Source organism: Clytia hemisphaerica, unplaced genomic scaffold, assembly GCF_902728285.1.
Source record: "Clytia hemisphaerica strain Z4C2 unplaced genomic scaffold, Clytia hemisphaerica genome assembly, whole genome shotgun sequence".
NCBI lineage: Eukaryota > Metazoa > Cnidaria > Hydrozoa > Leptothecata > Clytiidae > Clytia > Clytia hemisphaerica.
In genome coordinates, this window is record NW_027103264.1 from 167,612 (window position 1) to 181,319 (window position 13,708).

General features: G+C 34.3%; 1 protein-coding gene across 1 annotated transcript; it reads right to left on the reverse strand.

The window, feature by feature from the left end:
- Window positions 1-5,291: 5,291 nt before the first annotated feature.
- Window positions 5,292-9,437, reverse strand: LOC136800897 (putative ammonium transporter 3). The gene is made up of 8 exons (XM_067057510.1): window positions 9,035-9,437; window positions 8,677-8,814; window positions 8,220-8,535; window positions 7,965-8,110; window positions 7,539-7,778; window positions 7,294-7,387; window positions 7,047-7,188; window positions 5,292-6,555 (listed from the first exon to the last, which is right to left on the reverse strand). Exons 1-8 carry the CDS (start codon window positions 9,204-9,206, stop codon window positions 6,004-6,006), a joined length of 1,800 nt encoding a protein of 599 aa, XP_066913611.1. The 5' UTR covers window positions 9,207-9,437; the 3' UTR covers window positions 5,292-6,003.
- Between the last annotated feature and the right edge of the window lie 4,271 nt (window positions 9,438-13,708).

Consider the following 13,708-nt stretch of genomic DNA (forward strand, 5'->3'; position numbering starts at 1 on the left):
GTTTATATTCGTGTCATCTTTTGCCTATTCCAACATAATAATAAGTATAATTCACCCCACAGAAAAGTATCGAGATTTACATTCCCTTCCAAATTGTTCGTAAACAAATTTTCATCAAACAGAACTTATCTCAATTATTTTCCTAGTTTGAACAATAAAACAGATTTCCCCTTGAATGAAAAAACGAAAGAAACTTCATGAAAGTGGGATATACTTTTCAAAAAATTTAAATCTTTGGGCTTTCTGATAAAGAAGATTATTTACAAAAGCTTTTTATCTTTCACCTGCTTATTCCATGTATTCTGTGGTGTCTCGTAAGTTTTTATGAAGAGAAAAAACCAGGTTTGTTCATCGAACAAATGTAATAGATCAGCTGACCGTGAAGAGCACAGTTTGGTTTTTTTCTTAAAACATGTAAGAACACTTTAAAAACTTTCATAGCACACTGGCTCGATGCTAAAAAGTAAAATGAAGATAAGTTTTCAAAATAGCCATTCTTGGCAAAAAAGTGAGGGGGCCATGGTTCCCCCCCCACCGGTGATGGGGGCCATGATCTTCATAAAAGGCAACAAACTTTATATTCGAACTTAATTTGCTTGTTTTATAATTTGATAGCGCTCACGACTCTTACACGTCTATCAGTAACATCAAAAAGATATATGTTATGAATTGAACGATAAACTTTACCGCTTATCCCTAGAACAAGATCGTCTTTAACATGAGGAATACCGTGTTTTGTTTCAACTTACCGAAGACCCCGCCGAAATACGTAATGGAAACGTTGTCTCTTGGTCCAAAAAATACAGTCCTCGAAAAATTCAATCAAAACTTGAACTTGATAGTGTTCTGGAGTTCTGCAAAAACATTCAATGTGAAGACGCGTTGATTACCGATATAAATGTTAAAACATTGCCTTATATTAAAAACTGTAAAAAGCAGAAAATACGACGAAATATTCAAATGACCTGTCGATACCTGTGTGATGCCTATCGAAACTTAAACACCAATTATTAAAGGAGGAGGAAAGAATTTTGGAAAAGCTGAAAGAACTAAACAGTCGAAACAGATAAAGTGATAAACTTTTAAAATATCTTCAACCATCGGGAAGTCAACCCGCACGGCTCTACGGCACAGCAAAAGTACACAAACCTAACGTACCGCTTCGCCCTGTACTATCCAGGCCACAGGGTCGTGCTATCACAAAATAGGGAAGCAAATTGCAGATTGGTTATCGTCGTCTCAGAATGCGGAGTAAATACCTCATCAAACGCAATATCGAATGACCTGGAGCATATTACCCTTGATCCTGATGAAGTTATCGTTAGTCTTGATGTTTGTTCCCTACATACAAACATACCGACAGAAGATGCCATCAACCATTGTGCCGAGCTGCTACACTTCGGCAGATACCCAAAACCACATAATGCCATAATGCTTACATATAAAGAGGGGTTTCAAGGTTTACGGTGACACGGTATATGGGTCTTTTTTCTGTCCGATATTTCGATATTTTGAAGAAAAATGTACGTATACGGTATATCGGTATTTGAAATACTGCCGGTGACGGTAAATTACCTAAAAATGCTTCAGTATTTCGGTATTTACCCATGGAAGTTCGGTATTTCTGTAAATTCAAAATCTTTCTGAATTGCATTTTCATAAAACAACTTTTAAAAATCGCCTGCAGCGCAAAATTTTCGTAAAATTTAGAATACGCCACCCCTGATTTCTAATACCATCAACTTTGACTTAGTATACCACTTCAGCCCCAAGTAGCGTGGCGGCAGGGGGTAAGAAGGCAACAGCTCCCCATCAATGGCGACTGTTCGGGGTCGCCGAATATTCCATCCACTATCCTTTGAATAATGACTTTTCACAACCTTCGATAAAAATTGATAAAATCTGTTTATTTTCTTGGTTAGAGTAGAATTTGATAAAAAATCACTAACGATTATCAAAACCAAAATAGACGGACTAAACCAATTATAGAGCCCCTTTCCCTATTTTTACATTGCAGAACGCATTTTAGCCATAATAGAGGGCTTTTGGATTAGCTAAATTCGTGCTCGCTTCGCCTGCGTTATTTTCATAAAACATTTCCGTAGTGCGAGTTGCTTTTTTCGATTCACTTCCTCAGTCTTGATAAAGCAACCACGCTAATGCCCTTCCCACCAAAGGAAGGTGATGAGATAGATACTGAATAATTCTTCCAATGAACTCAAATGAGAAATTCAACATTTCCATGAAAAGAAGCTCTTGAGGCACTCTGTTATATAGTAAAACAGTCTAAAACATAGTCCTTTTGGTCAAATAAAAAAGTGTAAAAATCGAAATTTTCTCCTGTCGGCACAATTGCCTCCTCAGTCACTAAACTTCGCTTCTTCTATGCTATTTGTACGTAATTAGATCGCTCGTGTCTTTGCTTCTTATTTCATCAACAATTCTTGCAGTTGAAATGCCTTTCTTCACGAATTAGGCATAACCATCGATGGCATAACATAAATAGATATATTTATATAGAATAAAATTGTGTCGGTATTGAGTACCCCTTGACACCCCCCCCTATAAAGGTTATTTTACGCAAATAGATGGGTTAGCAATGGGCAGCCCTCCAGCACCATATCTTGCCAATGGGTGTCTTAACCAATACGATCAAAACATAAAATCAATCAATCACAAAAGGCTAGCTATTGGGTAGCTAAAGCGAAAAAGATACTTGAACGTAATCAATATCCAACCAATTTCTACGACGCACTCATCAAAGAGGCCCCGCAGCAAAAAAGAAAAAAAATAAAGAAATGGAAAAACGAATATGAAAAATGAAGAAGAAGAATAGTACTATGATCTTCATTTTTGTATCAGAAACTCTTCAATCTTAGAACGTTGTAAATGCGAAAAAGATTTAAAAAATATTCATTCAATCAAAAAATACAGCTTAAAACTTTGCCCTGGTTGACTTAAAAAAGGGTTCTTTTTGTTTTGATTTGATGATTTTTGAAGTCAATCATTGATAAAGATAAACTTTCGACTATATCTTTTAATGGAATAATTTATTTTTATTTTTTTTTCACATTAATGATGTTCTAAGATCAAAGAATCACTCATGTAAAAATGATAATTATAGGAGGATTATTGAAGAAGTTGAATCAAAACTACTTTATATTCATAAAAACATTATTTAATGTCTCAAGGGACATAATCACCATGGTTATTGTTTGAATACGAGGTAAGTGATGTTCGTGACGTAATTTATGAAAAGGCCTATTAGGAGGCCCCCCAGTCGACCCTCAATTGACGTATTCACGCACAAAATGTTGCCAATTCGCGTTTTCACGCTCTTTCAAAACAGCTACAAAAAATACAAAATGCCGCTGCCAGCTTTGTAAGAAAGAGTTATTCGCGGAAAACTGATGTCATCGCTATGAAATGGCTTCCGATAAAAGAACGCTCGGACTACAGTATGGCTAGACTCGCATGGAAATCCGTTAATATGAGTACTTGGCCAAAGTTTCTCCCAATGGAAAAATATGAGCAACCTATTACTAGGAACGACCGTATCGGTGGTACAAAATTGCGTGAATCTTTGAATATTAATAGCTCGTTTGAATTTGAAGCTCCAAGAATTTTTAATGACCTTCCTGTTACATGTCGTAACTCACTTGAATATAAAGTTTTCTGCAAAGAGGCGAAAAATTATTTCCTAGATAAAGCTCTTGCTAGAAGCCTGCAGTAGTACAAGCCTTATTTAAAGCTTTTTCTCGGCTTGATATCTTCTGCTATCTTCTCAGCATAAGCTTTTGTTTTACATATACTGACACTCAATCTCTAGTTTCTCGTATGCGATATCTCCCATAATTACTTAATGACGAACTGCTTAATATTCCACTTTTTATATTGCAATACCCATATTAGTTTGTTAACAAGTCACAATTCTAGATACATTATAATCTCTTCTCTAGCACAAGCCATATTATTACGTCAGTAAGCAATCATATTTCTTAATTTCATTAAAATTTTAAACCAAATATGTTACTGTTTTATTTTATATACAGTATGATATGTTCATAGGCACTGGTACAGACCCCTTCGCACTCGTATTTAGTATCTATTCCATATGTCTATGCAGTTCTTCGTTCACTTTTCTACATAGTCTCAATTAGCTCAATTAGTATTTACAATTCCTATCTCCCATCCAATTTTGTACAGTCTAACTTAATTTATATTTCATCATCTATTTCATTGGTGGTCTACCAGTATTATGTTTTTTTTTTTTTTGTTTTTTTTGTTTTTTTGTTTTTTTTTTTTTTTAGGTAAAGTTAGTTATTTATTTTATGTTCACCTTAAAATATTGAATATGACAAACAGGCCTTGCTATACCGGTTTTATCTTCGTTTGGCTGCATTCGAATTTATTACTTCTGGTCGCGGGACTAGATATCGTCCCAATTCTGAGTTAATCTTCTGCTTACAATTACTAACACTCTACTTTGCTAGCGTAGCCGGTCAGAGCATCTCACTAGTATACTTAATAATTTTATAAATATAAATATTTTTTTCTAGACTTTGCACACATATGCTATATAATATTTTCAGCCGAAGAGCCAAATGTAAATTTTGGAGATTGAAATATACCATTATTATTATTATTATTATTATTATTCATATGATTCGTGTTTTACTGTACATGATATTTTTCTACGTCATTGCGTCACTGCAGTAATCAACTTTTTTATGGTTGAGGATTCTTTTTGCGAATCGAGATATAAATTTTACAAAAGCAACAAGGGCGTACTCACACTGTTGCTTGAAATTTGCTTGAAAATATGGGAACGAAGAATTGCACTATCTTCTCCTTTGTCTTTTATTCTAAGTTTGCATGATCGAGTGATTGTATTTCAAGCAAACTTCAAGCCACAAAAACAACATGATTTTGTGTTGATGGTAAGACAATACTTTTATCAAGTACGTCGGAAACGGAGTGTGCAAAGCTCGTTAAAAGACAATGAAATTACAATTACAAATCTCTTTCCCTGATAAGTTAAGACGTGGTCTAAAACCGCCTATGGAATTCGTTGTACTTTGAGCCGTTGGCTAATTTAAGTTCACTGTACAACATTTCAAGCTGCTTCAAACCTACCCCAAAGAAACAAAAGCAGTTATTACTTTCGCTTGAACTTTTCACGTTCACGTTTCACTACTTCACAAGAAGAAGTAAAAATTCTTTTGTTTTCTAGACTTTCACCATTCTATCAACAAAAAAATATTTATGATTAAGACATGTTAAGGCCATTAGCTTGAAACTTTCAGTGTGAGTTTTTGAATTCCCAATGCAATTGAGTGATGACAAAAAATCAAGTGTTTCAACGTCTTCCTCCCCTTTAAATTGAATAGAAAATAGCTTGTAACAGAAGCACGAATCCTATAAAATAGGCTAATAAAGATACACACCTCTAACGGAAGTGTGCAATGAGTACTTCACTGTGCTTGTGTACCATTCACATGAAAAATCAAAATTCTATATTAAACTAAAGTCTGAAAAATGTTCCAATTTTAACAAACCTTACAAATTATAGAAAGATAACCACTTTACCAGCAAAATGTTGAAAAGAATATACCCCTTTATAAGATAACACTATTATCAAATACAAATTTTGTCTGTTGATAATCTCCACAGTTAATTATGAAATCGAATTGGCTAAAAAACAGTTGATTTTCATAAAACATCAAGAAAAACTCCTTGTTTGTAACTGAGTCTCGGTTATACATCGACATTTTCTTTTCTGTTGTTAAACTTTACTGGTGAGTGATGAAAACCAAGCTGTTTAAATTTTTGAATTTTTAAATTTGTCTGCGTGCTTTTCCAAATGATACTCAACATACATAGCAATCATCGTACTTTAAGTCCTAATGGACTTTTATGCATTTTAACCAAAAGAAATCAGAAAATAATATTTGCATGCAATTTACACCATCTCTAAATGTTTCCCAAAACTTTTTAATAAAGTTAAGAGAACGAATTACTCCGATACAACTTGTGTTCGAATATTTTCGGCGATTTATTGACTTTGTGTAGTATCTGAGTTGTTGGTATCTTGTCAGCGAGCTCTAACACTGCATCTTTGTGATTGAGGGACATGCTTCTTCGTTCATCTCGAGATGAGTTAGATGTCAATTGGTTACGGATAAAAGGTGATCTTAAGGAGAAAGATCGGGAGCTGCATAACTTCAGATTCACATTAACTGCTCGATCATACAAGGGTGAACCTCCTTCTCCTGTGTGATAACTAATGTATCCAAAATCAGACTCGGTTTCTTTAGAGCTGTTTGTCATGCCCCGCTTACGTAACTCTTCGCTTCCCGCTGTTGCCACTTCTTTATTCCTAATGATTGTGCTATATTTCTTGCCCAATGTACGGCTGGATCCGCCACGACTCATTCCATTTTTTAGCATAGATGGTGCATTAGAATCAAGGATGCCATGTTCTGATGCATCTGCCCCCATCAACTCCTCTTCTAGCGTCATCCGTAAACCGAAGATAAGATCCGTTAACTTCAACTGCGAAGACGAAGAGTGGAAAATATACTATATATGTCTCTTTTAAAACGAGATCCGAGATGATCATATACACTCCACAAAAAGTATATTTCAAAGATACCCAAAAGGAAACATTTTCCCGCCTTTCAAATTGGAGCGAAAAAAAGCAATGTAGCGGTATATTTGGAACGTTTTCAATAATAAACTGCTTAGTTGTAGATTCATACAAGTTTATACTTTTGCAGCTACAAACATTTCTACTTTTTTGCATTAAAAGACTTAAAGGGACATAACAGTACTTGCGAAATTTGTAAACAAACTGTATGCAGCGGATACAAAATCAAAACAAATGTCAAAATAAAAAATCAAACCAAATATGGCAAATTTTGATTGTTCAATTGTTTTACAAGTTTGTTTTGGACACGTGATTTTAATTGTTCTCTTTAATGATACGTGGTTCGCGCAATGTTTACATTTTACTACTTTAATGTCCCTTTAACGGACTTCCTTACCTGAATAGCAGTTGAAACACCAGACCAAGCAGCAATAGCCAATGCAGCAGCAATCTGGTAGCCAAGAAATGAAGCAGGTCCACCTTTAGCAACGCCATATTGCAAATTGATGTTCTCTACTTCATCTTTCTCGCCAAACAAGCTGAAAAGGTGGCTGATATTTTAAGTATTGTAATGAAATGATGATGAATATTTTGAATATTTTCAACACATTTGTTTCATGGCCAAATGAAGAACAGTCACTCACCCGACACACACCATTCCCCACATGCCGCAGAAACAATGAACAGGAATACAAGATACTGGATCATCAATTTTCAGTTTACCTATCAATAGCACTCCTAAGATAAAGAAAAAAATTATGATGCAATGGACAGACAGATCATTCAAAAGGCAATATAATTAGAGCCTTCCAAAACATTCTCTCGCAAAAGTTTGATTTGATACTACAATTAAATGATACTATCCGTCGATAGTTGTGCGCTCACTCACCGTACGAAACAATAAATCCGCCTGCCATTCCAACCAGCAATGCCTCCCAGGGCTTGCACAAAGCACAAATTGCTGTGATCGAAACTAAGCCACCCAAAATACAGTTGGTAAAGATTCCAATATCTAGTTTGTGGTTGTATTCTTTGGTGAGCACATAGCAATAAAAGACAGACCAGATGCCTCCTCCTACTGAAGCATTAACAGTAGTCACTGCAGCACGAGAAGCTAGTTTCCATTTCCCTACGAGTAAAAGAAAATAACATTCACTAATTAAGATCATAATGGAAGCGCCTTGAAGAAAGCTTTTGATTTAAACATTGAAATCTTAAATCCGTAATAAACCGCAATCTAAAATTGAAAGAAGTTGACAAGAATTCTTATAAATCTTCCACAATTTTGGCCTTCGCATAGTTTGCCTTTTTATACCTCCGCTAACTCCGAAGGTTGATCCACAATTGAATCCTAGCCATCCCCACCAAAGCATGAACGTTCCCAACACCACATTTGTAGGTGAGGCCATCGTTGAATATTCATCTCTCTTTTCATCTTGGGAATGGTCAAACACTCCCGTCCTACAATTGATAAGTCGTTATAATTTTAAAACCCCTTCATGAAATCGCCATGTTTTAAGGTGCGAAAAATACATTTACAGAAAGGAGCAGACATACAAAGGGATGTTACCTTGGTTTCAGTATGATGGAAGCAACAATGGCCGCTGTTCCTCCTACCACATGTACTGGACCACATCCCGCCACATCTACAACACCTTTCATCTTAAAATATCCACCCTCTGCCCATATCCAATGAGCAGGAAAAACGTAAGATAGAAAATTAATGAATGAGAAGAACATGTATGCTTTTAAATTGGTGCGTTCGGCCATCGCTCCTGACACAATGGTTGTTGCAGTGGTAGCAAATGAAAGTTGGAAGAAATATTTCGATAGAATGATGTCTGAATTGTCGTCGTTGCTTGAACCAGTGAAGAAGCTGCCAAAACCTGTCAAAGTAAACAGATTCTTTTTGTTGAAAAATATGAAATCTGATGAATAAATACCGGTTAGCGGGTACTGCACTAAGAAGTGTAATGACCAGACTGTGCAAGGGTAAAAATAACAAAAAGTAAGAATTCTTCACTAACCGGTGAAAGCATTTGAATATGTTTCATCTTCCCCAAAGCTGAATGCAAATCCACAAATCCAATAGCCAAGACCACCAAAAATAACATCTACTGCATTCTTTACCATGATGTTACATTCGTTTTTGGATGAAACGCTCCCTGGAATAGTGTTAGAAATATGGAAAAAGGTGAAATTTTCATTAAGTTCCCAACTAGGGAGGGAACTAATTTTTAACAGAATATTTTAGGTATCTTTTAAAATTAATCTGATACTTTTTGGAATATTAAATGCACATTTTCACTCGTCGTGATGAGCTTCTTTCATTTTTAAACTTATTCACAGTGCATATTCTATTGAATAAAGCTAGATGGTTTTCACCTGCTTCCAGTAATCCAAACCCACTTTGCATGGTGAATATGATGAATGCAGAAGTTAATATCCAGGTTGCGTCACCAGCTTTATCAGAATTTTCACTAATGTGATAAAGTTCTTTGATCCTTTCCTGTGTCAGGTTGCAGAGAGCTGTAAGGTTGAAGGATTCCATACTCATTAAATTTGACTTTCAATGTTATAAATTATGTCGTCTAATATCTGAAGATCAACCAAGGTTAGGAAGAGACATAATTAGTAGTGAGGATAAAAAATGTGGTACTTGTCATAAAAACACGAGATACGACCATATATTTCGTTGGTATTCATTATAACTGACCATAACACATTTACTGTTCTTCACTTTGATTGCACCAGTTTATATAAAGAGATTTTCTAATAATTGGCCTAAAACAACTTCTATATCAAAAGCTATCTTCATTTGTGAAATGTCTTTTTCTATATGACAAAACTACGGAAGCCGAGAAGGGACATCCTTTCTTTTTTTGTCCATTTTTTTTCATTTTTGTTCGACTTTTTGGCTTTTTTTAAATTTTTTTGTTTCATTTTGAAATTTATTTTCTCTTTTTTGGAAATCAATGTTTTGTTAAGGCGAGACCAATTTAATTTGTTGTTCTACGGGCAGATCGTTAGCAAAATATGAGTCGGTCGGTCGGTCGGTAAAATAAAAATAAGATTTTCATTAATCAAGGAAGTTAATTAGGCTATAAGTAATATTTTCAAATAATCTTGGTCGAAAATTCATCATTCATCTTTGATGGAATAAAATCTTCCGTGTATAGAATTCATGGTTTTAGATTTTTTTCAACTTTTTTTAAGTGTAAATTTTTTAAATGACAATTATTAGAAATTTGTGGCATAGGAAATTCAATATTATTTTTTCTTCGTTTGCAGCAAATGCTGGGTCGGTCGCGCCCGTAGAACAACAAATTAAATTGGTCTCGCCTAATGTCAAATAATATTTTTGTCGCTTTTACACTTGGATTTCATTGCACTTGCATTCGCTACTCAAAAATCTTTCGAGTTACGTAACTGGATTATTTATGGTGCACCTTAAATTTTCGAGTTTCATAACTCGATTTTTTAAGGTACACCTTAAATGTTCGAGTTAACTTTTTACACAACCAAGTTGGTCAATCGTACTGTAATCTTTTCTCTTCAAATAGAGCGGCACAGCATCTGACAACGGAGGCCATATGATGCGCATGTGTAATTTATCGTTTTTTAAACCGTTAGTGTTTAACAGCGAAGCTTTTTTATAAGAATATCAAAAACCTTAGATGCATTTTTAGATCGTAATGCAAGAAACTTGAGGAAACCTAAAATGGTCTTAACGAGGGGCAAATCACTAAAATAAATCTCGTACACAATTTTATAAATCAAAAATAAATCAAAAATAAATCATAAATCACAAATAAATCATAAATCAAAGATAAATCAAAAATAAATCAGAAATAAATCAGAAATAAATCAATAAATCAAAAATAAATCATCAATAAACAAAAATAAATAAAAAATCTTTCGAAAAGAAATTGACTTTCCAACTTTTTTTATTTTTTTGACAATGATTTTGAGTATCAGTTCGTTATAATTTGAAAAAAAATTTCCATTAAATTACTCCTATTCATAAATTAGAAATAAATAAAAAATAATTCAAAAATAAATAAAAATAAATCATAAATAAATCATAAATCAAAAATAAATCAGAAATAAATCATAAATCAAAAATAAATCAGAAATAAATCATAAATCAAAAATAAATCAAAAATAAATCATAAATCAAAAATAAATCATAAATCAAAAATAAATCATAAATCAAAAATAAATCATAAATCTCGTACACCATTTTACGAGTGATTTGCCCCTCATCGGGTCTTAATTCACAAATACTTTGTAATTTGCATTCAAAATCATGAATAAAGAATAATTATGGAGTGTCTCAAAATAAGTTATTTTAAACCCAGCTATTGATATTATTGACAGAGTTTCATTCTCCAAACAGTCTTTTTTCTTATCTCTTTAAGATTAGAATTCATGTCCAAACTCAAATTCAAGTCTTTGTAATAAATCGTTCTGGAAGCAAAGTTGATTTCATTACGGGGTAAGTCTAGCTTGCTTTCCAATCAGCCTGTAGAAAAGTGCCGTGGCGAGAATGAAGGCTAGAGAAAATTCGTCCGTCGTCGTGATTTATCTATCGATACTTAACCTCACTATTAAAGCTAGCTCAGGAGAGGACTCGAGGGTTGTTTAGATCAGAGGAAACCCCATTCTAAGTGATTGCTAAAACAATCTAATGACACAGCATTCGAAAAGTAGAATGATTGGGTTTCCAAATATATATAACACTTAGGGGTATTTCCCTAAAGAAAGTGACGATGTGCCGCTCTACTATTCAAAGAGAGAAAATTACAGTATGATTAACCAACTTGGTTGTGTAAAAAATTAGGTGTTACCTAAAAAAACCGAGTTATGTAACTCGAAAATTTAAGGTGCACCCTAAAAATCGAGCTATGACGTCCAAACTCGGATTTTCCAGGCCTCGTTAACAAAGGGTTTTTGAAAAAAAGGAAAAAAGTTTTCCAAAAAAAGAAAAAAGTCGGCAAAAAAAGAAAAAAAATCGACAAAAAAAGAAAAAAAGTCAGGAAAAAAAAAGGTTTCGATGTCCCTTCTCGACTTCCGTACAAAACACTACTAAACGAAACAGACTTTTGACAGTGTATAAAAAACAATTCCAGTAAAAACGCCCAGGACGGATTTCTATTCATATTTTCTTGAAATGAACGTTTCCGAAACTGTCGCTCAATTCATATTCGAATTAAAGATTCAAATAGAAAGCGATGTAGAAATACTGTCGAAAAAAACTTTTTCTTTGAAAGAATTTCGATAGCTACATATTTTCCACGGAAAGAGCTCAATTAATATTCAAATTAAAGATTCAAATAGAAAGCGATATAGAAATACCGTCGAAAGAAACGAAAAAAACTTTTAACTTTGAAAGAAATTTGATGGCTACATATTTTCCACGGAAAGAGACCATGGTCGTGTTCACACTACAGACCTTCCTTAATAAAATGTAGTTAGGAGAATCTTTTGTTGACTACAATACAGAACGTGCATTTAACGTATTTAACAAAGAGTCGAACGCGTAGTATTGTAATTTTTAATCGATCTTCCTTAATTAAGAGTCTTAAGCTCTATTGTCTTAAGGGTAGGGTAGAGGCTTCCCTTAAAACAAAAGATTTTATTAAGGAAGCATAAACAAAGAATGCGTGCAGTGAACAAAAAGTTTCACCATGGTTTCACGATTTCAAAAACGAATGAACTGAGGAAAAAATTAGAAATAGTGCAAACGGTGTTGTTGATGTGTAAGATGAATGCAGTTAATGAGTAAAACCATTAGAACAAATATGTTTGCGGATTTCAAGTGATGTACAGGGTGTCCCTAATTAAAGTATCGAGTTTGAACATGCGATTGAGTAGAAAAGTTTGTGTGTGTTATCGCTAAAATATAAGAATGTTCTCCATCACGCAGGCTTATTACAAAAGGTAGTTACAACCATTGAGTTTCAAGCCCGAAGGGCTAGAGGTCAATCTTTAACCTTTCTTAGGCAAGGAAAAGTGAAGCCTTAAAATATGCGCCGTATTTTTGATGACGGATTGAATCTAGCAATTCCTTTGTTTTCGAGTGATATATTTTTCAAAATTAACCGGTAAATTTTAGTTTCAATCTGTCATTTGTGTAAAAACCAGGCGGGTCGCTCAAGGCCGCGCAACTTTGGTAGGATTTGTTGGCTTCAAATCCTACCAAGGAGATTGACCTCTAGCCCTTCGGGCTTGAAACTCAATGGTTACAACGCACAAATTAATCGTAATGACAAAGAAAAAAGAGGGAGAGCTTAAAATACAATTTTATGAACACGCACATAAAACTTTCTACTCATAGTTGTGTTTCGACTCGATTCTTTAATCAGGGACACCCCCTGTATGGATACCAATATCAACCAATCACAGGTGAAATCGAAAAAAAAGGTTCGAAGGTCTTTTACCAAAACTTGGAAAATCGTTAAAAATTATTCATAAGTGCTGCTGGCGGATGTTGGTATGTTCCTGATATACAAATGGATTTCGTAGGCGCAATGCACTACCGGGACATTCGTAGGAACCTTTTATTAATACTTTTACTCTATATCGTCCCTGTAATGAGATTGAAAAACCCTAAAACAGTAGAGTCTCGTACTCAAACCTCTAAAACTCGAACGCGTCTCAATAAATTGAACAAGTTTTGTTCCCACCGTGCGGGTTTGAGGAGAAATATATTCAACCCTAATAAAGGAACTTTGACTGATAAAGTTGTAAATACACAGTAACAAATTATTTCATTCCATAGTAAAAAACAAGTTATAAATGCAGAGCAAGAATAAAAATCTTGAAGCTGTTATTTCCATTTCGCATAGTCTCTACCCGACACTACCGACAATATGCGACAATCAAAAAGTATACAACATGTACATATTGTTAACAGCTCTCAGCATGGACCATATTACTTTGATATATCAGCTTAAGTAATATGATCCAGGCAGTGGTATATGTTTTATCTCAATAAGTGAACAGTACCTGTGGGGAGGATTTAGAAATACGCTTTCCTTTCTGGAAGATGTTCAT

What these genes read in the sequence shown, in the direction of transcription:
- LOC136800897 (XM_067057510.1), bottom strand. Translation starts at nt 9,206, where the DNA reads ATGAGTATGGAATCCTTCAACCTTACAGCTCTCTGCAACCTGACACAG. An exon ending in GTTTGGATTACTGGAAGCAG is followed by an intron (nt 8,815 to 9,034) that starts GTGAAAACCATC and finishes ACACTATTCCAG; the next exon opens with GGAGCGTTTCATCCAAAAAC. An exon ending in TGGGGAATGGTGTGTGTCGG is followed by an intron (nt 7,189 to 7,293) that starts GTGAGTGACTGT and finishes CCACCTTTTCAG; the next exon opens with CTTGTTTGGCGAGAAAGATG.